Source organism: Mastigoproctus giganteus, chromosome 8 (assembly GCF_048544385.1).
Source record: "Mastigoproctus giganteus isolate SK-2022 chromosome 8, ASM4854438v1, whole genome shotgun sequence".
NCBI classification, from domain to species: domain Eukaryota; kingdom Metazoa; phylum Arthropoda; class Arachnida; order Uropygi; family Thelyphonidae; genus Mastigoproctus; species Mastigoproctus giganteus.
The window spans coordinates 171619296-171643420 of NC_143582.1; the positions used below are offsets into that span (position 1 = coordinate 171619296).

The 24125-nt window shown below is 39.0% G+C and overlaps 1 protein-coding gene across 3 annotated transcripts in view; it reads right to left on the bottom strand.

The window, feature by feature from the left end:
* LOC150082006 (uncharacterized) overlaps positions 1-24125 on the bottom strand; it is a 521135-nt gene that overhangs the window by 158801 nt on the left and 338209 nt on the right. For all 3 annotated transcript variants that reach the window (XM_090379053.1, XM_090379052.1, XM_090379054.1), the window contains exons 6-7: positions 11711-11824; positions 1448-1555 (exon numbers count right to left, since the gene is read on the bottom strand). In XM_090379053.1, coding sequence (XP_090235179.1) covers positions 1448-1555; positions 11711-11824 — 222 coding nt within the window. The remainder of the gene's footprint in view (positions 1-1447; positions 1556-11710; positions 11825-24125) is intronic.

Genomic DNA, 24125 nt, shown 5'->3' on the forward strand with positions numbered 1-24125 from the left:
TTGGTAAACTACTTCCTGCCATTCCCAGTATGCTCCATTCAATTCCTTCTGTGGCCTTCCATCAAAAGGATATCAGAAGAATTTTGAACAGTCTTGATGCCAAGAAAGAACTATGTCCTGGAGGTATTTCTCCACTTGTTCTCAAAATCTGTGCTCCTGAGCTTACTTCTATTCAGTGTCGCCTTTTTCAGTTTCTTATTCTACTGGTGTTTTTCCATCTTCCATCTGCAGTGCCGGCCACAAGCATGTTCAACGGTTCTGTCGAACAGGGCCCCATGCTCAAATGGTCAAAACAATATTGTTGATTAATGTATTAAATATTTTTTATATTTAACATTTTCTTCGGTATAATATAAAATTAATCATGTCTCAGTTACTGCAAAATTTGAAAAATTAAAAAAAAAAAAAAAAAAAAAAAAAAAATCGCTATTACACAAACACCCCACAAGTTTTGAACAGGGTGCTGCAAATTTTGGGGCCAGCTCTCTTCATCTGATCAATGTTGCCAGTATGCATTCCATCACTGGTGATATACTGGCTTATGTTACCCATCTATGGACAAATCCAATGGAAAAGTTTGATGAATCTCAAGCAATTGCTCTTGACATTTCAAAGGCTTCTGATTGTGTTTAGCATAAAGGTCTTCTAAATAACCTTCCATCTTTTGGACAGTTGACTGTCCAATCTGTAAATGAGTAATGGCACTAGGAGATGATTAGATGCTGGAAAAGATAAATATGGATGCACTAGATCTTAATAATTATAATTAGTAATGGCCAAAAGAGAAAGGAAAACAGGGCTTTTGCTGCACCAGTTAAAAAAAAAAAAAAAATCTCTCTGTCAAACTAAAATTATATCCACTTTCATCATAATCATTTTCCACCAGAAGCAACCAATCCAGTTGTCCCTTAAACTTCAGATTATCAACCTCCATCATCCAGAGGTATTCAACAATATGGATGACCAAACAATTTTCTTTAGATGCAGTCTATTACTTTTCCCAATAGTATGCCCAATATTTATCCTTCCTGGTTTAGAAGGTGGACAAAATTTTAAGACTCAACAAAGAGAATGCAATTCTTCATTGCATCCTCTTTGTTGGACCTTTAAGTTTGTTTGTTTGTTATTTGATTTTTAGGAGCATTAGCAACTAAGGCTATATTGCTCTGGGGATATGCGGTGGTCATTCCCTGACCTTACCGCATCCTCCGTATTTCGTGGTCACGGGCTCGAACCCCGGTCTAATCAAGAAGCGTGTGCTACGCACTGCTACTCCTTCCCACCTGGTTACGGAGGTGCCGGACCTTTAAGTAAACTAGTGAAAACTTACATAAAACTTTATGTAAACTAATGAAAATAAACATTTATGCAAATTAGTGAAAATAAAAGAAAAATATAAAACAGTGCTAAAACTTAAGAAAAGACAATAATGTGATATTCAATTTACCTGAACACTAGTAGTACTATCATATTTGAAAGACTTGGTTTGGCCATTTTCCAGAAATACCTTAAGGACATTTGGCATAAAAGGAACACAAGATTCCAAGGGTGAAGGCTAGATATATACAAAAAACAATGAATAATTTAATACAACAGAAAAAAAAAAAAAAAAAAAAAACATGCCTTGTCTTCTTACAAAAATATATTCATTTGTGAGTGTTATATAAACAGTAAATTTATTTTTTAACTCAATAACCATTTTAATAAATGTTTGCTTAACTAATAGTACAAAGCACTCACAAGATCTAGAAACACCTCTGAATTCAACATTAATTTTTAGGTAAATAAAAGAACACACATGGTGTTCTTTTATTTACCACAATAACAAAGGCATATGGTGCAAGAAAGCAAGCTTATATAGCATCAGCCAAAAAAAAAAAAAAAAAAACCCTTACCATTTCACCTATCCATTCACTCCAAAATTTGTTTGGCTGTCAACTTCCACAACGACAGATCGAAGTTTGTTCCAGCAATCAACCACTCGCTGGCTAAAGGGAAATTTCCACACATCTATTCTACAACTGTCTTTCCTCAATTTGAATTTATGCCCCCTCAGGCGCAGTATCTGAGCAAAAAGAAGAATCGCATCAGCATTGAGATTACTCAAAGCATTCAATTTGAATTTATGTCCCCTCAGGTGCAGAATCTGAGCAAAAGAGAGAAATGCATCAGCATTGAGCTTGCTCAAACCATTCAAGGCCTTATAAACCTGAATCAGTTTACCTCACAGGTGCCTAGCCTTCAGATGCTGAAATTTTTGCAGAACTTAAGCCTTTCTTTGTAACTGCAACCCTTTGTTCCACTCACTAATCTCATTGCCGTATCTCTGTACTTGTTCCAGCAGCCTTACATCTTTCCTAAAATGAGGCCTCCAGACATGTATGCAGTACTCAAGGTGTAGCCCAATCATTGCCTTATACAAGGGGATAATCGCCTCCTTATTCCTGTTAGCAAAATTCCTATACATCATTGACAGAACTCCATGAGCTACTCTAGCAGCCCATCTGCACTGCTCAGAAAACTTTATATCTGACTGCACAATTACCCCCCAGGTCTTTTTCATTCTCCACTACACTCAGGGTAGTGGAAAATGAAATCTGATTTACTGGCCCAAAAGAATTCAATGAATCTCTGTACAGTTGTTCATTGTACTCATCAGAGTCATTAGGCCTATAACACACACTCCTACCTCAATTTTGCTTACCCACTGCTTATATCACACCAAACTGGCTCAACACTGCACTGTCTAGCATTAGCATTAGTTGAGGCATCTGATGCAAGAAAGCAAGCTTATATAGCATCAGCCAAAAAAAAAAAAAACCTTCCCATTTTACCCATCCAATCACTCCCAATGTTCGTCTAGCTCACCATTAAATTTATTTAAGCTATCAAACTTCCACAAGAACAGATGGAAGTCTGTTCCAGCAATCAACTATCTGCTGGATAAAGGCACATTTCTGCACATCTATTCTACAACTGTCTTTCCTCAATTTGAATCTATGCCCCCTCAGGTTCTTAATCTGAGCAAGAGAAAGAATCCCATCAACATTCAGCTTGCTCAATCCATTCAAGGCCTTATAGGTGCCTAGTCACCAGATGCTGCAACTTGCAGAACTTAAGCCTCTCTTGATAAGACCACCCCTTTATTCCTCTCATAAACTTGTTCCCTTCTCTGCACTCGTTCTAACAACTCGATATGCCTCCTAAAATGAGGCCTCCACACAAATACTCAAGGTGTGGCCTGACCATTGCCTTTTACAACAGGATAATTACTTCCTTGTCTCTGCTAGAAAGATTCCTATATATCATTTACAAAACTAACTGACATGACCTGCTCTGGCAGCCCATCTGCACCACTCAGAGTACTACATATCTGACTGAACAATTACCACCAGGTCTTTTTCATTCTCCACCTAAACTGTGTAGTACCACACAGTTGGTACATTTATCTTGGGTTACTTCTACCCATATGCAGTACTTTGCATTTGTCAATGTTAAACTTTAGTTACTACTTCTCAGCCCATCTTTTCTAGATCCTGTTGCAGTAGCATACTGTCTTTACTGTCATTAACATCCCTGCCAACCTTTGTATCATCTGAGAACTTGGACATTAAGCCTGATACACCTTCATCAATATCATTAATAAATACATAAGATAACAATGGACTCAGCATCGAAACCCTGAGACATCGAGGGAATCAGCATCGAAACTCCATTAATAACATTAGTCCACATAGAGCAGTGTCCATTTATTACCACTCTCTGCTATCTCCCACTGAACCATCCCTTTATCCAATGCAGCAATTTGCCATTAATGCCATATGGCTCCAATTTATAAAGCAGACTTCCATGTGCAACATATAAGAAGCTTTCCTAAAATTCGAGTATATGATATCAAAATTATTTTTTGCATCCAGTTCATTTGTGACCGCATTGTAGTATCCAATCAAATTGGTCAGACAAGACTTCCCCCTTAACAAACCCATGCTATATCAGAACTATTACTAGTCTTGTCTAGGTGATCCTGCATCACTTCTTTAACCAGTGACTCCATTATTTTCCCCAGAACAGAGGTTAAACTAACAGGTCTATAATTTTTTGTGTCACCCTTTGAACCCTCTTTGTGAATTAGGGATACATTTGCACATTTCCAGTCCATAGGGACCTCTCCTGAATCTAAGGATGCTCTAATAATTACGGTTAAGGGTTTGCTAACTTCCCTTGCTGCCTCCTTCAATATAACAGGATAGATTCCATCTGCCCCAGGTGCCTTTTTTAGGTTTAACTTCAACAATTTCTCCTCCACTTTGCTCTCCATTATTACAAAATCATTCAGCTCCTTGTTAGAGTTTAGTAAACTTCTGTCCTCCCCTTCCTTACAAAATACCTCATGTGTGAAGCTAGATGCAAAATACTCATTCAGTTTGTCAGCTATCTGAGTAGGATCATTAACAGTCGACCACCAACATCAAGTGGACTAATCTGATTCATCCCCTTCCTTCTAGAGTTTACATAAGTAAAGAAGTCTTTGTTTTTCTTTGCATTCATTGCCAAGAATTTTGCATAATCAGCCTTTGCTTGCCTCACCTCCTTTGTGACTTGATTACAGACTAGCTTATATCAACCATAGGCTTCTGTGTCACCTGATAATTTATATGTATCCCACACATTTTTCTTCTCTGCCCCAAGCCACATTAGTTCATCTGACATCCATTTAGGTCAGCCTTGAACAGTGTTTTTAGTTGGTATGAAAAGCCTAGTAGCTTCCAAGATTAATTCCTTGATGGCTTCCCATTTAAAATTTGCTTTTTTAAGGATCATCAGTTGATCCCAGTGTATAGAATTTAAAAACAGTCTGAGACCACTGTAGTTACCTTTATGAAAACAAAAACCCTTCATGGTAGTTAGATATTTAAGTAAATCCCACATCGGTACACTGTGATCACTGTCACCTAGTGGTTCCTTTATCTGCAAATTCTTATGCATGAATAATCACTGCTGATAATCAGATCAAGAGTATTACTCCTTCTGGTTGCCCCTCGAACATGTTGCTGTAGAAAACAATACTCCAATAAATCCAAAAACGTCTTCCTAGCGTGCAAGTGACCAACCCACAGGTTCAAGTCAATATCTGGAAAGTTAAAATCCCCCATTACAAGACATTCTGATTTACTGGCCCACTATTTTTCTCTGCAAAATTCTTCGCTGTACTCATCAGAGTCATTAGGCCTATACTCCTACTCTCATTTTCCCTTTCCCAGAGCTTAAATCACACCAAACTGACTCAAAATTGCACTGTCCACCCATATCAACTGGATATACTTCCTTAGGTTTTATGTGTTTCTTAACACCATAACCCTTCCAACCCTGTCTATGCTTTCTGTACACATTGTACTCCCCAAATTTCAATTCTGTATGACACCATGTCTCTGATATCCCAACAATACCTGCCTTTGATGTCTTGATCAGCATTTCAAATTAATCAAATTTATTTACTATACTTCTAGTACTGGTGTAATTGTTCATACTCTTAGTTACCCTAACCAGCCCATGTACATGTATTTACTTGTTCCATGAAGACTCCCAGCAGCTCTTGAAATCCTCAGCAACCTGCTCTCTAGGCTGCTGCTCATTACAATAGAAGCAGTGCAAGAATCGCTTTCGTCTCTAACTGCAGCTACTGTTAATCTTTTAGTCTGTGAATATCCCCAAGCTAGCAGTTTTCCGACCCACATAACACTGCCCTGATAGCATCTGCAAATATTCTTGCACCCTTTCTATTTAAGTGTATCCCATCCGTGTAGAAGCAGTCTCGCCTATTAGCAAGCACAGACCATGCTGAAAAAAATTCTATCCCATGAGCCTTGCACAATCTGTCCAGAGCTGAACTGATTGACAATGCTCTCCATCCTATACTCCCTCCTATCATGTCGGGGCAGAATTGTAGACACTTTCAAATTTAACCCTAACTCACAAATTTTTTTCAACTTGTACTTGCTAAGTAAAACAAGTACAGGTCAATGTTGTAAATTTACAGTAAATTTATTTACTATAGTCCTAGCACTGGTGTACATATAAGTTCTATATTCCTAGTATTGGTGTACATACACCTGTGCAAATGTCACTTTCACCTCTGCCTGTGGCAACTGTTAATCTATTAGTCTGTGGCTCTCCCCAAGCTAGCAGTTTTCCGACCTACCAAACACTTCCTCCATAGCATCAGCAAATATTCTTACACCCTTCTTATTTAACTGCATCCCATCCCTGTAGAAACATTCTCTCCTGTTAACAAGCAGAGACCACACTGAGAAAAATTGTACCCCATGAGCCTTCCACAATCTCTCTAGGACCAAATTTATCAACAAGGCTCTCATCATATACTCCCTCCTATCGGGTCTGGGCAGATTGCAGATACTTTCAAATTTAACATCTACAACTTTTTCAACAGTGACCTGTACTTGTTAAGTATAGTCTGCAGATCTTCTACTCTTAATGTCATTAGTGCCAACGTGTACAACAATATCACCCTTTGTGCCCTTAAAAGAAGATATCTGCTCTGCAACATCATCAACCTTTTGCTTCCAGCAGACATACCTTGGTCCTATTCCACCTATCCTTTTTGCACAATATATTTCCCATCTCACTGACAATAAGTAGCTCCTGTGAGACCAGCACATTCTGCCCTGAAGATTGCTACTGTGTTGCCTGATGCACAAGAGTGAGCTCTAACAATGAGCTGGGCAGCTGAGCGCTTGATGCCCCACCCCCATTTTACTTCCTTCGAGGGCATCTACCCTACTCTTCAAACTCTCATAGGCACCCATCAGAACACTGAGTTGGTGCCTAATTTCTTTAAACTCTGCACCTAGCACCCACAGAGGCATCCTCCTTGGCTAGATCATGTCCTGTCCCAGAAAGGTCCGCAAATATTTCATGTTTCACATTTTTTTAAGCTGTGATGCATTTGAGAATCGTCCTCTTCTGTTCTCCCCTGAGCCACAGCACTCCCGCTACTTTGTGCACATTGCTATCCACATAGTATGGTAGACCAAATGTATAAGAGCAGCTGCAGTACTTCAGTACAATTATTACAGGTATATTGTGGGAGAGGTAAATGATATCACTGAACTCAGAAAGGCACCATCATAGACATATGAATAGTGCATCATTGCAGGCAATAATGGCATTCACTTTTGTATCAATACATATGCCTATGATCTTCAATCAATGAATAATTATGGGGAAAAACCAGAAAAGTGAGGTACAAATCCAGTATGGAAGGGCACACTCCACAACCCAGCCCACTATGTACAAAAATCAGGAGGTAATATTGCAGGCAATCACCAAAAATCACATGGCAAGAACCCATTTTTACCAGGATAATACATGAAGAGCTCAAGACAATGTACGGAAATATGCAAGTCTTTTCTATATGGGTGGAACAGAACAATACATTGTCAAAAGTGATGTCAGAAGGTGGCAATGATTGATGAACTGGCAACACTTAATTTAATCAGACCAATCACAGTTTCTTAGTTGCTTAGTACTTCACATTCACATGTGGATGTGAAGGAAGCCATGTGAAGTAATGGACCCAAAATACTTTCTGCTTACAGCCCGGGATATTGTTGGCTGCATTATGATGAAAGGAAGCAAACTTATGCAGTATCAGCCAAAAAAAAAATATTAAAAACTGTCCACAATGTTTGTCCATCCCTCATTGCCACAAATAAAAGTTTGTTTTGATCATTAATTACTCTCTGGCTGAAAACAAATTTTTGAACATCTGTTCTGCAACTATCCTTTTTCAATAAAATTTACATCGACTTATGTACATCATCTAAGAAAAGAGTAAGGATGCCATCAGCATTTAGTTTACTAAATCCATTTAAGGCTTTGAAGTGTTTAATCAGATCACCTCATAGGTGCATAGTTTCCAGAACCCAAGCCTTGCCATGCCATGTCTTTAAATAAGACATTTTCCTCACAGGTAACATTCATAAAGAACTAAACTATTCTAATGCATTATACGCCACAAAAAATAATTTAAGAAATAAGCATAGAGTTACAAATCCTTTCACAGGTTCTTCTACTCGTGCAAAATGAGTAAGAACAAGGATTAAAAATTTTCCTTTTTCAAATTGCTAACATTGTCTTAAAAGAGGCTTCTCTAATCTAGTGTATAGCACTTCTTACAGCTATATTCTTTGGCACCCACCTCTAATATGCTCCGTTAATTCCTGCTTAATTTTATTGTTGACAAACCTATTCCACAATTCTATGTTTCCTCCCTTCTTTATGTTTAAAGCAACCTGGTTAAATTTCTTGATATAAGACAGTGGTATCCAATCTTTTCCCATGCGGAGGCCACATTCAAAGTTAGATTTCTTTTGCGGGCCGCACAGAGAAAAAAAAATTGTGTGTCACATTTTTTATATCTTGTTACTCGTAAAAGGAAGTTTCTATTTTCATGTTACCTTTTTTCTTTTCAAGCTATATATAAAAAAAAATGCAAGTTCCCAGCACTTTTATGTGTGCAAAAAATTTATGTTAGTGATATATTTTTTAGATTTTATTAAAATTATAAAAATATGACTTACTTTTTTTTGAATATACAGTCGAACTTCCCTATAACAAATTCGATAAATCCAGCGAAAAAATTCGTTATAGAGAAATTACGTTATACAGAGAATATCTTTTTTTATTAGAAACTGTTATCTAATTAGAAAATGAAAACGAATCTACATTTATTTTTAATGTATTTTATTTCAAAAACATACTTATTTAAATTACGTTTACACAATTTTCGCTGGTAAGTATCACAAATTAAAATCTGTAATTTTCGTTTGCACAGTACAATTAAAAAAATTGTCTGATTCTCAAAGAAAATCTCACATTTGTTCAGAGCATTAAAAATATTATCAGGAACATTTTCACAAAACTGTAGACCCATAAGAACCGTTAATCATTTCTTTGCGAGTTGGCTTTTCTACGGGTTGATCTGATGCGTCATCGTTAATTTCTTCGTGATCATGGTCGCGTTTAACACTGTTCAGCAGTATTTCATCTTCATTTGGATGTTCCGCTGTGATCTACATAAACATAACTATCCAGTGTTATTTCATTTTCGATGTTTCGGGACGATTCTAATAATGTCCAAAAGTTTTTCAGTTGTGAAAGGGGCAGTTCATCTTGTTCGTCCAGTCGTTGTTTGACTTCTGTATTCAATGCAAATCCCGCTTTCGAAAAACAATTTTGAATAGTATATTCAGTGACATCGTTTGTCCAAACTTTTGCCAGTTCAGAGATGCAATTTCTAAGGTTAATTGTAACCTCCAAGTTTCTATTTTCTGATAACGCATTGACAATCTTCATTATTATTCTCTTTCAATAATGAAATTTAAAAATTTTAATAATGCCTTGGTCCATTGGCAGGAGTTTTGACGTTACGTTTGGTGGTAAAAACAACTTCGCACTTTTAAGTTTGGCAGAAATACTGACAGGATGTGCCGGACAGTTGTCAGTTACCAACACGATTTTCCTTTTTTTATACGCTTGTCTAGTTTTAATATCCATTCTTCAAAAATATCACTTGTCATCCATGCTTTTTTATTAAAAGGTGTAGTTAACTTCCAAAGATTGTGCCTCTAAAACATCTTGGGTTTTTTGATATTCCGATGACTAAAAGTCTTACTTTTTCACTTCCTGTCATATTTGCTCCAACTAGCACAGTGATTCTTTCTTTGCTTTGTTTTCTGCCAAAACATTTATCATCCTTAAAAGCAAGTGTTCTATTCGGTAAACATTTAAAGAATAAACCCATTTCGTCAGCATTAAAAACATCCTTACGCTCAAATTCTTCCAAAATCTTCTTTAAGGCATTGTTCCTCCAACTGTTGCAATCGTCTTCGCTGACATTAACACTTTCTCCACAAATAACCTTTTCCACAATTCTGTGGCGCTTCTTAAATTTATCTAGCCACCCAGTGCTCGCATTAAATTCTGTATGTCCAAAGGACTGTGCAAATTTCAGAGCTTGTTGCTTAATTATTAGGCCCAATATTCTTTTCACGCATCATTTGCACCCATTTTAGAACAGCTTTATCAACATCTTCGTATATACACAATTTAATTTGCTTCTTGTCTGCTCCTCCTTCAATAGCATTTAAAATTGATTCTCAATTTTTTTTAAAATCTTAGATAAACTGCTTGCAGATATGCCATATTTCTCCGCAACATCTTTTTTCTTAAAACCTTGGTCAATATCATAACAATCTTTGCTTTATCATTACTACTTAAACACTTTCTCTTCGACATTGTTTTCGCAATTTGGCAGAAATACTGACTTAAGTAAATTAAGAGACACAGGGGAATCTGTATTCGTCCCCTCTTCAAAACTGTGATTCTTGGATGGGATGAATGGTTTTGGCTTACACGCTCCCGAGCCATTTTCGGTTCCGGTGCATGTATGGAGGATACTGCCCTTGCTCCTGGGGTGATACATGCTGTGAGCCATGATGCTGCCGATATTTAAGAATGTACTATAACGCATTAAGTATTACTGTTGATAAAGGAGGCGGATGCCTTTGAAAGATATGGTTGTGTTTTTATCACTTTTATTCTGTGATTAATATCATGTTTTATTTTATTGTACAATTTATATGCTTTATTTTTATTGTATAAAGAGTGTATATTATTTTGTTTTATTACCAGTTTAATTTTAATCCAGTTTTCACTATACCATTTTTATTGTAATAAAGTATCAGTTTTACGGTTGGTGTAGTTATATTGCAGTTATTATGAATTTGAACATATTCAACTCCAGAGGCCTGTTTGAAGGACTATCTTCTCGAGGTTAAGTGTGGGCAACAGGGGGTCCCCCACTAGAGGCCCAACAGCTAAATGGTCAGAGGAATAACTATAACACGACACTACACAACACTAATGGACACATTACACTTTTTGAAAACCTCTGGCCTTCAGAGTACACATTGCGGAGATGGGGGGAATCCTTGGAGCCGTCTGACAACTAACACACACTTTACTTCTTACGAAAAACTGGGGTGCAACATGTCATCAAAGATTTATTTCTTGCACTCACACCTGGATTTCTTTCGCCAAACTGTGGTGCTGTCAGCAACGAACATGGCGAGTGCTTCCATCAAGACATCGCAGCGATGGAACAATGACACAAAAGCAAATGGAGTTCCGCCACGTTAGCCGATTATTGTTGGATGGTGAAAAAAGGGATGCTCCCAAAGCTGAATACAAGTAAAAGGCAAAAAGATCCCATTTTTGATATAGGTATGTAGCTACATCTTACTGTAGCTACATCTTACTGCCATAAAAATAAAAAATACTTTGTATAAATATAAAAAACTTTTTTCGAAAACAAGAGCCAATCTGCCATTGTAAGCACTATTTCCAGGTTTAGCACCCAAAAATATATAAAGTAAACTTATTTTTATGCCTGTAACAAGATAGAACCCAAAATTTGTTGTTCAGTGTAATTAAAAAATAAAAATTGGAAAAAACTTTTTTGGTTACAATATTTATCTTGTTTTTGTGGTTTAAATCAATCAGATGTAAACTAGTGTTTATCCTTTCTCTTGAAATGCTGAAATGAAAACAGTAAGTCTTATGACTCATCCTGAACATATATTTTTATATAAATCTTTTAAATATATTATACACAAAGAATAATACTTACTGAATACAAGGGTGAACCATTAATGACAACTCCTTCTGCAAATCTAACTCTAGAAGGATTATTTTTTAATTTTGCTTTTTTGGCTGCAGTTAGGAGAGCGGATTTTCGAGTAGTCTGAAAAACCAATGGAGACTCACAAAACTGATATATTAAATATTTTTGCATTACCATTTAAAATATATACTCAATGTACAATACTTCTAGCAGACGAGCTTATTGAAATCAATGGGATAATTACAAAACATAAATATTAAATTATGTTCAAATTTACAACATTAAAATTGACTGTGTACAATAGGCTTTAAACAGTACAAAATATATGTATGAACACCGACAAGAGCATTATTGTTCTACTGCTTGAATCATACCAGTTACTCAGTGGTAGTAACTAGTGTTGGAGAGTACATACTAATAGTATCAATATATCAGTTACTTGAGTTTGAGATTCCAGGATGACTGCCTCATTGTTTACAGTACTTCAGTCAGTCAGCCAGTTTATTACCCTTGATCCCAATGTGGGTTGGGATCTAGCAGAAACAAATGTTGAAACAACATTCAGAAAGAGAATGAAGTGTCTACTGGACCCAGGTAAGGTATGGATGAGGATTACATCTCATTGTCGATAAAGCCTGCAGTATGCTTAATGAGTTGGTATACAGCATTACACCTTTGGTAATTGTGGATTTTAATGTGGTCCAAAGCCAACTTTAGAGTGTACAACTCAGCTGTGTATATGCTGCATTTGTAGCAAAGCTTCAAAGATATAGTGTTATCTGGAAAGATGGCAGTAGATCTTACAAATGACTCTGACTTTGAATCATCAGTGAAGACAGACAAAACGTCAGAGCATTCGGCTCAGTGGGCAGCATAAAGTTGTTGGTAGACATAAGATAGGGTTGATGGCCTTACCCCAATTTTTAATGGATAAGTCACATGATTTTGAGCATGCCAGGGTGGAACTAGTTGCCATGGTGACCAGCAACATACTCTACTGTGATGATAAGCTTCTGAGCAGCTCTTGGACATGACCAAAGGAATGGTTGACAGTCTGACGGGTGTTATAAAGAATTTTCCATTTTCCAAGGGATTTTAAACTGAAAGCACACTGTTGGGATAACTGTTTCCTACAAAGCAACAACGATAGCTCATATGTTTCGACACTGAGACTGTGGACGGGAGATCTTCGAAATGCTTCACTGGCAATAAGAATCGCCTGATGGTGGATGGAGTCCACCACCGGAAAGGCTCACCTCCCAAGTGAGTGAAGGTGGAGAAGAGAAGCATACAAAAAAAATTGAAAAATCAAAAGCAGAAAACGTACAGGTAGGCATATGGAAAAAAGGTGTTAGTTCCCACATTTAGAAGGGAAAGGTCATTGTCATTGAGCACATGCTCAATGATACATCTCCTTTCATTAACGTCGGCACTACCCCACAGGCTGTTATGTCCATTAAAATCTCCCATTGGTAAGAAAGGGGGAGGCAACTGCATGACAAGGTCATTAAAGTCTTTCTAGAAGATGTCAGTCCCAGGTGGAAAATAAATGGAGCAGACTGTTAATAGAAGCCCAACCGTAACATGAACTGCCACCACTTCTAAGTTGGTGGAAAGCGGCACGGATAGGAATGGGGTCTGGTTGCCACAAGGATGGCAACTCCTCCATGGGCAGGTCCATCCCCAGTTCTATCCTTACACATGATGGCAGTATTATGAAAGGAAGGGTTTTCATTTGCTTTCAGATATGTCTCCTGCAAGCAAGAGGAAACTGGTTCATGTTTCAGCAGGACAGACTTCATGTCTGTTAGTATTTTTATGGAATCCATGACAATTCCCCTGCAGAAATTTAGCGATTATTTTGGCTTGGTGGATCCATTGCGCAGCTGCTGAAGTGCTGAGAGCTTACTTTTCTCGGTCAGGGAAGTATGTATGCCGTCCTGTGTTTGTTTCTTCCTCCACAAAGAGTTCCAAGACTGTTTCATCAGGTACCTCCTTCTCTTCAACATCCATTTTTTCTTGGGAAGTAGCAGGTACTTCAGGCTTCATATTTTCTTCTCAAGCAATTTCTTTGGTTAGTAGTGGAGCATTAGGAGGTCCAAAATGGAAGTGGCAGTGATTGATCTGTCTGTATGGGTTTTTGTGAGCTTAATAGGTAGCAATACAATGGGAATGAGTGACTCTATTGGTGGGATGGTCATTTCTGTCTGAGTTCTGATGGAACAGATCCCTGCTTCCTTCTGAGCATAGGTAGGTATGCTTATACTCAGTGGTTTCACCACTTTTCTTGCTTCCTGATATATTCAGCACTGCCTTAAGTCACTGAATTTCTCTTTCTTCTTTCCACCTCTGGCATGCTCATGAGTAAAAGCTGGGTGTTCTCCTTGGCAATTAATGCAGGTGGGTTTTGTAGCTGAACATGAAGTTATGTGGTCCTTTGCAGCACATCAGGCACGTGCAACACTTTCATCAGGTACACCTTAGAGGGTTTGGGACATGTAGCCGCAACAGACAATATAAGCAGCTTTGATTTCATTAGGAGACATTGGTGAATTAAATGTCAGAATGATGTTTCTTGTGGGAGCAAGTTTCCCATCCCTATGCATGAAAATTCGTATTGCAGCTGTCACCCTTGGGGTTTTAATTCAGAACAGATTCCCTTCAGACACTTCCATGTGATACCAATCGGTGAAGACACCACAGGATGAGATCAGTGTCTTGTGGGTGATAACTGTGATTGGCATCCCCCCCCACAGATGTAGCTTTGAGGAGCTGTTCTGTATGTTTGTCACTTCTGGTCTCTACAAGGAAACATCATCATTAATTACCTTTGCCCGAGCCAAGCCACATGACAGATTTAGGAGAGCCTGCCAGCTCTTCCAAACCCTACTGGATAAAGAAGGGTGCTATTTTTCCTATAACTTTCCCACTTGTAGATTGTATTATCAGGTTCTGGACCTGATATTATCTCTGTTTTCAGTCTTTATGCTGAGTTGACGTCAGCAGGGTCAAAATTCACATTTTCAGATATAGACTGGGTTAGGGCCATAGAAGAAATACTTTTATCAAGATTCATAGTTTTTTGTTTTTTATCCAGTGCCCAGGCTCCCCACCCACCATGAAGCCCAAATGGGATGCCCACTACACAGCAAGCAATAAACGTATTCAGAAGTGTGACACCAGGGCTACCCAGACACTATACCTGCACCTCCGCCAGCCCGAATCCTGTCTCTCAGACCATGAGAGTACAGGTTGACAAGGTTGACCATCGCAGGTGAACCCACTGGCCAACTGATCATGGACGGGCCCTGTCATTTGTCAAAACAGGGACCAAAGTGGCGTGTCGAAATTGGGACCCCTCTTTCCTAATTTCCATGAGTCACAGCACACAGCAAACACACTAGATTCCTATGATGTTATCCTTGAACCTAAGCTGTGGGCATTAGATCCCAGTGATGCTAATCTGGTAGTCCAGCAGCATCACTGGGAGGTTCCCCCCCTCACCATGTGCCAGTGCCCACATCGAGGGGACCTGTATGCAGAACTCAAAACATGGCCTTACCATTGCCTTATACAGCAGCATAATAATTACCTCTGTATCCTTGATGGAAAATTACTGTATATCGCTGACAGAACCGCATGACTTATCCTAGCAGCCTGTCTACACACCTCAGGAAACTGTCAAACTGCACAATTATCACCAGGTGTTTTTGTCACTCCACTATTTTGAATTTGGTATTCTAGGATTACTGCTTCCCACATGCTGTACCTGGCATTTATCAATATCAAACTTCACTTGCAACTTCTCATCCCGTATCTTTAATTTTTCTAGAACATGTTATAGTAGCATACCCTGGTTACTGTCATCATGTTGCTAGCCTTTGTATCACCTGAAAATTTGGGCATTAAGCCTGATATACCTTCATTGATAGATACTGAAAACAACAATGAGCCCATGTGGAGCTCCACTAATTATATTAATCCACAAGGAGCAGTTCCCGCTGATAAAACTGATTGGCATCAATTTCCTCCCTGAAATCATTTTGACAGATTCTAATAGGAAATATATTCAAAAATTCAGATATGTGCTTAAAAATTTCTCATCACTCTCAGCTTTCAAATATCACAGGTTAATTACCGAAACCAAGACCTGCAGTTGGTTTAATCATCTTTTCCGCCTATTTTATCTACTTATTTATTTTAATTTTTCTTTCTAGCAACATTTGAGAGATTTCTACAATGTTCGAGAATGTTCCAGAACTTTCTAGAATATTGTTATGTGTGGAAGAAAGGTCAAAATGTTTCTGGAAGATTCTAGAACTTTTGACGGAGTGCTCTAGAAAGATTGTGAGCCTTCTAGAAACTTCTCCACCAGTATATATATATATGAGTGGGTTCAGCACCAAGCAAGCACTCGCTCTCTGAAATACATACAAGTGTATGTATTTCAGAGAGAAATTGGTGAACAAAGTGAACAAGTGTTTTAGTGAAATAGCATTTGTAAACAAGTGTTCTGTGCATTAGTGTAAATCATGAACCAAGTTTAAATTATAAATAAAAATCTGCAATTTCTAAATTGTATTCTTAGGTGTGCATACCTCAACCATAAATGAAATATGTCATGTTCTTGCCAAAATAAGCCTCATAGCTTTTGCTACATTTGCAGAGAAGTGGTGTTAAAATGGCAGCAGGAACCACTGTCACAGCTTGTGAGAAAAGCCAATGAACTCTGTTTTGGATGCAAGGTTGGAGATCAAGATAAAGTATAGGCCCAAAAGATCTCCTATAGCTCATGTTCAAGGACATTAACAGGCTGGCTTAGAGGTAGTCATAAATCAATGCCTTTTGCTGTTCTGCTGACAAGGTTGCAACCTCAAGATCACATAAACAATTTTTACTTTTGCATGACCGATATTTCTGGTTTTTCTGAGAAATCCAAGCATAAAATAGAGTATCCTAACATATGTTCTGTTCTAAGGGTGGTTCCTCGCAACAATACAATGCTGGTGCCAAACCACCAGAAACTTATGAACTCGATTCTGATTCAGGATCAGAAAAGGAGTCTCCAGAAGATGCAGAACCCAGAACAAGTACAGATCCAGACTTTTCAACTCTGGATACTGCAAAGCTACATCTAATCAGACAGGCAGTATTAAATGATCTGGTTAGAGGTTCATACCTCTCCAAAACCAAGACTCAATTACTAGGATCATGGCTTCAGCAATGGAATCTTCTTGATAAGGGTGTCAAGATGTCATTTTATACAAAGAGGCAATCTGACATAGCAACCTATTACTCCATGGATGGTACTTTGGTTTATTGTAACAATGTCCAGGAATTAATGAAAGAGTTACATCTGGAGCACATCCCCGAGCAGGGGTGGCTCTTCATTTATTCATCCAAGGTCAGTTGGAAAGCAGTTTTACTCCATAATGGAAATAAGTATCCATCTATACCATTGGCCAGGTGAAGGAAAGAAACGTTTGAGAACCTACAGGTTCTTTTGAAAAAAAATATGCTATCAAGAATAAAAATGGAATATCTATACTGACCTAAAAGTGGTAGCTTTGCTGACTGGGTTGCAAGGTGAATACACTAAGTACTGCGGATTTTTATGTGAGTGGGACAGCAGAGCAGAGAATTGCCACTACAGGGTAAAAAATTGGCCAGACTGTTCAGAACATCACCAGGCCAGAAAAATGCAGTGCATCTTCATTTGGTGGATAAGTCAAAAATCTACTTACCTCCACATTGCACATCAAGCAAGGTTTGATAAAAATATTTGTGAAAATGGTGGACGAAAAAGGAGAAGGATTTTCCTGTATGAGACAAAGGTTCCCTCAAATCAGTGAGGCCAAGATAAAAAAAAGGAATTTTTGTTCTAAAGTCAAATTGCTATTCCAAGATGAGGAATTCACTAAAAAATGAAATGCTACAGAAATAAGAGCCTGGAAAGCATTTGAAAATGTCTGCTGGAATTTTTTGGCAATGAAAAATCAAAATTACAGTAAAGTTGTGAATGAGCTAATTTTAGCATACAAAAGGTTGGGATGTAATATGTCATTAAAGCTTCATTTCCTACATTCCCATTTACTTTTTTCCTGAAAATTTGAAAGCAGTCCCTGATAAACACAGTGAAAGGTTTCACCAAGATATTTCTCATATGGAAAAAAGATGCCAGGGAAAATGGAGTCCAAATATGTTAGGAGACTCCTCTTGGAATCTTGTATGGAAAAACACCAATCAATGATTATAAAAGGCAAATTGCTATTCCAAGATGAGGAATTCACTAAAAAATGAAATGCTACAGAAATAAGAGCCTGGAAAGCATTTGAAAATGTCTGCTGGAATTTTTTGGCAATGAAAAATCAAAAATAGAATAAATAGAATAAGGTCAATAGACCCATTTTTCAATATTTAGTATTGTATGTTTGTATTGTTGAAATTGTTTGTTTTGTATTGTTTGTATAGTATTGTATTGTTGAAAAAAAGCCGTGAATTAGGGTCGAATTTGAAAGTGTCTGCAATTCTGCCGAGACACGATAGGAGGGAGTATATGATGAAAGACCTGTCGATCAATTCGGCCCTGGAAAGATTGTGCAAGGCTCAAGGGGTAGAATTTTTTTCAGCCTGGTTTGTACTTGTTAACAGGAGAGACTGCTTCTACAGGGATGGGATACACTTAAATAGAAAGGGTGCAAGAATGTTTGCTGATGCTATCGAGGCAGTGTTAGGTGGGTCAGAAAACTGCTAGATTGGGGGGATACAAGGACTAATAGATTAACAGTAGCCACTGGCAGAGGTGAAAGTGATTCTTGCACTGCTTCTATTGGAATGGGCAGCAGCCTGGAAAATACGATGCAGGATATTTCAGAGACTGCTGGCAATCATTGGGGTACAGGTAAACACATGGGTTGTGTTAGGGTAGCTAAGAAAAAGAACAGGTGCATGTACTTGCATGTACACCAATGCTAGGAGTTTAGTAAATAAATTTGATGAATTTGAGGTATTGCTCAAAATATCAAAGGCAGATATTCTTGGGATTTCAGATACATGGTGTCACACAGATATAAGGAATGTGGAACTGGAATTTGGGGAGTACAATGTCTACAGAAAGGATAGACAATAGGAAGGGAGGAGGGGTTATGCTATTAGTTAAGAAACACATAAAATCCAAGGAAGTGAAGCCAGTCGACATCGCGGAAAAATGCAGTGTCGAGTCAGTTTGGTGTGACATAAGCAGGAGATCAAAATTGAGAGTATGCTATAGGCCTAATGACTCTGATGAGTATAATAAAAAACTGTACAGGGAAATAGAGTGGGCCAGTAAATCAGAGAGTCTTATAATGGGGAATTTTAATTTCCCAGATATTGACTGGAATTTGGGGGCTGGTCACTCACACACTAGAAAGGCTTTTGTGGATTTATTGGATGATTGTTTTCTACATCAGCATGTTAGGGAGGCAACAAGAGGGAGTAATACTCTTGATTTGATTATTAGTAGTGATTCTTCATGCATTAAGAATCTGCCGATAAATGAACCACTAGGTGGCAGTGATCACAGTGTGCTGAAGTGGGATTTACTCAAAGAGGTAACTACCATTAGGGGTAAAGGGAAGGGTTATTGCTTTCGTAAAGGCGACTACGATGGACGGACTGAGACAGTATTTAAATTCTATACAGTGGGACCAACTGATGATGTTACCAACAGCAAATTCAAAATGGGAAGCATTCAAAGAACTTATCTTGGAAGCTACTAGGCTTTACATACCAACTAAGAAATATTGTTCAAGGTTTAGGCCTAAATGGATGTCAAATGAACTAATGAGACATATGGCAGAGAAGAAAAATGCATGGGATACATACAAATTAACACGTGACACAGAAGCCTATGATAGATACAAGTTGATCTGTAACCAAGTTACAAAGGAGGTTAGGCAGGCGAAGGCAGATTACGAGAAATCCTTGGCAAGGGATGCAAAGAAAAACAGCAAAGAGTTCTTTACTTATGTAAACTCTAGAAGGAAGGGGATGAATCAGATTGGTGCACTTGATATTGATGGGTCAAGTGTTGATGATCCTGCTCAGGTAGCTAACAAACTAAATGAATATTTTGCATCGACATTCACACATGAGGAGTTATTCAGCGAGGGGAATGCCAGAGGTGTATACAACTCTAGCAGTAAGCTACAGAATCTTGAAATAACTGGGAGTAAAGTGGAGGAGAAACTGTTGAAGATAAACACAAGAAAGGCACCCGGGAAGTAAGCAAAGGAAGTAAGCAAACCCTTAGCCATAATTATGAGAGCTTCCTTGGACTCAGTGGAGGTACCCATAGACTGGAAATGTGCAAATGTGACCCCAATTCACAAAGGAGGATCAAAGGCTGACACAAGTAATTATAGACCTGTGAGCTTAACTTCTGTTCCAGGAAAATTAATGGAGGCACTGGTTAAAGAAGCACTGCAGGATCATTTAGACAAGACTTCAGTTATAGCTCAGACACAGCATGGTTTTGTTAAGGGGAAGTCTTGCCTGACCAACTTGATTGGATACTATGATGCAGTCACAAAAGAACTGGATGCAGGGAATAACTTTGATATTATATACTTGGATCTTAGAAAGGCTTTTGATACTGTTGCACATGGAAGACTGCTACACAAATTGGAGCAGTGTGACATTGGAGGCAAATTGCTGCTATGGATAAAGGGGTGGTTGAGGGGGAGAAAACAGAGAGTGGTAATCAATGGACACTGCTCAACGTGGACTGATGTTATTAGTGGAGTCCCTCAGGGCTCAGTGTTGGGTCCATTATTGTTTTCTGTATTTATAAATGATATTGATGATGGTGTATCGGGCTTAATGTCCAAGTTTGCAGACGATACAAAGGTTGGCAGGGTTGTCAAGGACACTACTGACACTATGCTGCTGCAACAGGATCTGGAAAGGTTGAGCAGATGGGCTGAGAGGTGGCAAATGAAGTTTAACATTGACAAATGTAAAGTACTACACATGGGAAACAGCAACCCCAGAGCAACGTATCAACTCTGTGGTACTACACTGACAGTGGTAGAGAATGAAAGGGACTTGGGGGTGGTTGTGCAGGCAGATATGAAGTTCTCTGAGCAGTGCAGACGGGCTGCAAGAGTAGCTCATGGAGTATTGTCAATGATATTACAGGAATTTTTCCAGCAGGGATAAGGAGGTGATTATTCCATTGTATAAGGCGATGGTCAGGCCACACCTAGAGTACTGTATACAGGTCTGGAGGCCTCATTTCAAGAAGGATGTAGAGCTGCTGGAACGAGTACAGAGAAGGGCAACAAGATTAGTGAATGGAACAAAGGGGTGCTCTTACGAAGAAAGGCTTAAGTTTTGCAAATTACAGTGTCTGGAGACTAGGCACCAGCGAGGTGATCTGATAGAGGTGTATAAAGCCTTGAATGATTTAAGCATGCTCAATGCTGATGGGATTCTTCCTCTAGCTCAGAAAAATCACCTTTGTTGTTGTTGTTGTTGTTATTTGGTTTTTAGGAGCATTAGCAACTAAGGCCATATTGCTCCGGGATATGCGGTGGTCATTCCCTGAATGACCTTTCCGCATCCTCCGTATTTGGTGGTGACGGGCTCGAACCCCGGTCTAATCAAGAAGCGTGTGCTACGCACTGCTGCTCCTTCCCACCTGGCTACGGAGGCGCCCCCAAAAATCACCTGAGAGGGCATAAATTCAAATTGAGGAAAGACAGATGTAGGATAGACGTGCGGAAATTTGCCTTTAGCCAGCGGGTGGTTGGTTGGTGGAACAGACTTCCATCCCTTTTGGTGGAGGTTGATAGCCTAAATAAGTTTAAGGCTCAGCTGGACAGGTATTTTGAACGAACAGAGGGGTGAAGTGGAAGTGGGTTTTTTTTTTTTTTTTTTTTTGCTGATGCTGCATAAGCTTGCTTTCTTGCATCAAATGCCTCTACTAATGCTATACATGATCCTGCTCGGGTAGCTAACAAACTAAATGAATATTTTGCATCGACATTCACACACGAGGAGTTATTCAGCGAGGGGAATGCCAGAGGTGTATTCAACTCTGGCAGTAAGCTAGAGAATCTTGTAATAACTGAGAGTAAAGTGGAGGAGAAATTGTTGAAGATAAATACAAGAAAGGCACCTGGGGTGGATGCGATCTATCCAGTTATATTAAAGGAGGTAGCAAAGGAAGTAAGCAAACCCTTAGCCATAATTATGAGAGCTTCCTTGGACTCAGGGGAGGTATCCATGGACTGGAGATGTGTAAATGTGACCCCAATTCACAAAGGAGGATCAAAGGCTGACACAAGTAATTATAGACCTGTGAGTTTAACTTCTGTTCCAGGAAAATTAATGGAGGCACTGGTTAAAGAAGCACTGCAGGATCATCTAGACAAGACTTCAGTTATAGCTTGGACACAGCATGGTTTTGTTAAGGGGAAGTCTTGCCTGACCAATTTGATTGGATACTATGATGCAGTCACAAAAGAACTGGATGCAGGGAATAACTTTGATATTATATACTTGGATCTTAGAAAGGCTTTTGATACCGTTGCACATGGAAGACTGCTGCACAAATTGGAGCAGTGTGGCATTGGAGGCAAATTGCTGCTATGGATAAAGGGGTGGTTGAGGGGGAGAAGACAGAGAGTGGTAATCGTTTGTTTGTTTGTTATTTGGTTTTTAAGAGCATTAGCAACTAAGGCCATATTGCTCTGGGATATGCGGTGGTCATTCTCTGACCTTTCCGCATCCTCCGTATTTGGTGGTGATGGGCTCGAACCCCGGTCTAATCAAGAAGCGTGTGCTACGCACTGCTGCTCCTTCCCACCTGGCTACGGAGGCGTCCGAGTGGTAATCAATGGACACTGCTCATCGTGGACTAATGTTATTAGTAGAGTCCCTCAGGGTTCAGTATTGGGTCCCTTATTGTTTTCTGTATTTATAAATGATATTGATGATGGTATATCAAGCTTAATGTCCAAGTTTGCAGACGATACGAAGGTTGGCAGGGTTGTCAAGGACACTACTGATACTATGCTGCTGCAACAGGATCTGGAAAGGTTGAACAGATGGGCTGAGAGGTGGAAAATGAAGTTTAACATTGACAAATGTAAAGTACTACACATGGGAAACAGCAACCCCAGAGCAACGTATCAACTCTGTGGTACTACACTGACAGTGGTAGAGAATGAAAGGGACGTGGGAGTGGTTGTGTAGGCTGATATGAAGTTCTCTGAGCAGTGCAGACGGGCTGCAAGAGTAGCTCATAGTGTATTGTCAATGATATATAGGAATTTTTCTAGCAGGGATAAGGAGGTGATTATTCCCTTGTATAAGGCAATGGTCAGGCCACACCTAGAGTACTGTATACAGGCCTGGAGGCCTCATTTCAAGAAGGATGTAGAGCTGCTGGAACGAGTACAGAAAAAGGCAACAAGATTAGTGAATGGAACAAAGGGGTGCTCTTATGAAGAAAGGCTTAAGTTTTGCAAATTACAGTGTCTGGAGACTAGGCACCAGCGAGGTGATCTGATAGAGGTGTATAAAGCCTTGAATGGTTTGAGCATGCTCAATGCTGATGGGATTCTTCCTCTTGCTCAGAATAATCACCTGAGAGAACATAAATTCAAACTGAGGAAAGACAGATGTAGGATAGACGTGCAGAAATTTGCCTTTAGCCAGCGGGTGGTTGGTTGGTGGAACAGACTGCCATCCCTTGTCATGGAAGTTGATAGCCTAAATAAGTGTAAGGCTCAGCTGGACAGGTATTTCGAACAAACAGAGGGGTGAAGTGGAAGGGGGTATTTTTTTTTTTTTTTTTTTTTTTTTGGCTGATGCTGCATAAGCTTGCTTTCTTGCATCAAATGCCTCTACTAATGCTAATGTAACATTTTCTTAAAATATATGAAATGCTTTTTACTAGAAACTTAGTTTTTGACTTTAATCCCTTCTCCCTTAAATTTGATGGGTGTTATTACAGCAATATGGTTGCCATATTTAAATTCAGCAACATCGAATCCACAAGAATCACCCTGAATTTTAACAGCGAGCAAAAAATTTGGGTTTTTTTGATGAACAGTGTGACCACTCTCTGTCTTTAACCACTCAGACATCCTTTTATCGAGTTGAATGCTCAACTTTTGAATGGGTTGAGCATTCAGCTTGCTCCACCCATTGAAGGCCTTATACACCTCAATTAGATCACCTCACATGTGCCTATTCTCCAGGTGCTAAAATTTGCAGAACTTAAGCCTTTCTTGATAAGAGCACCCCTTTGTTCACCTCACCAATCTTGTTGCCCTTCTTTGTACTCATTCTAGCAACTCTAAATCCTTCCTAAAATGAGGCCTCCAGACCTGTACACAGTACTCAATGTGTGGCCTGACCATTGCCTTGT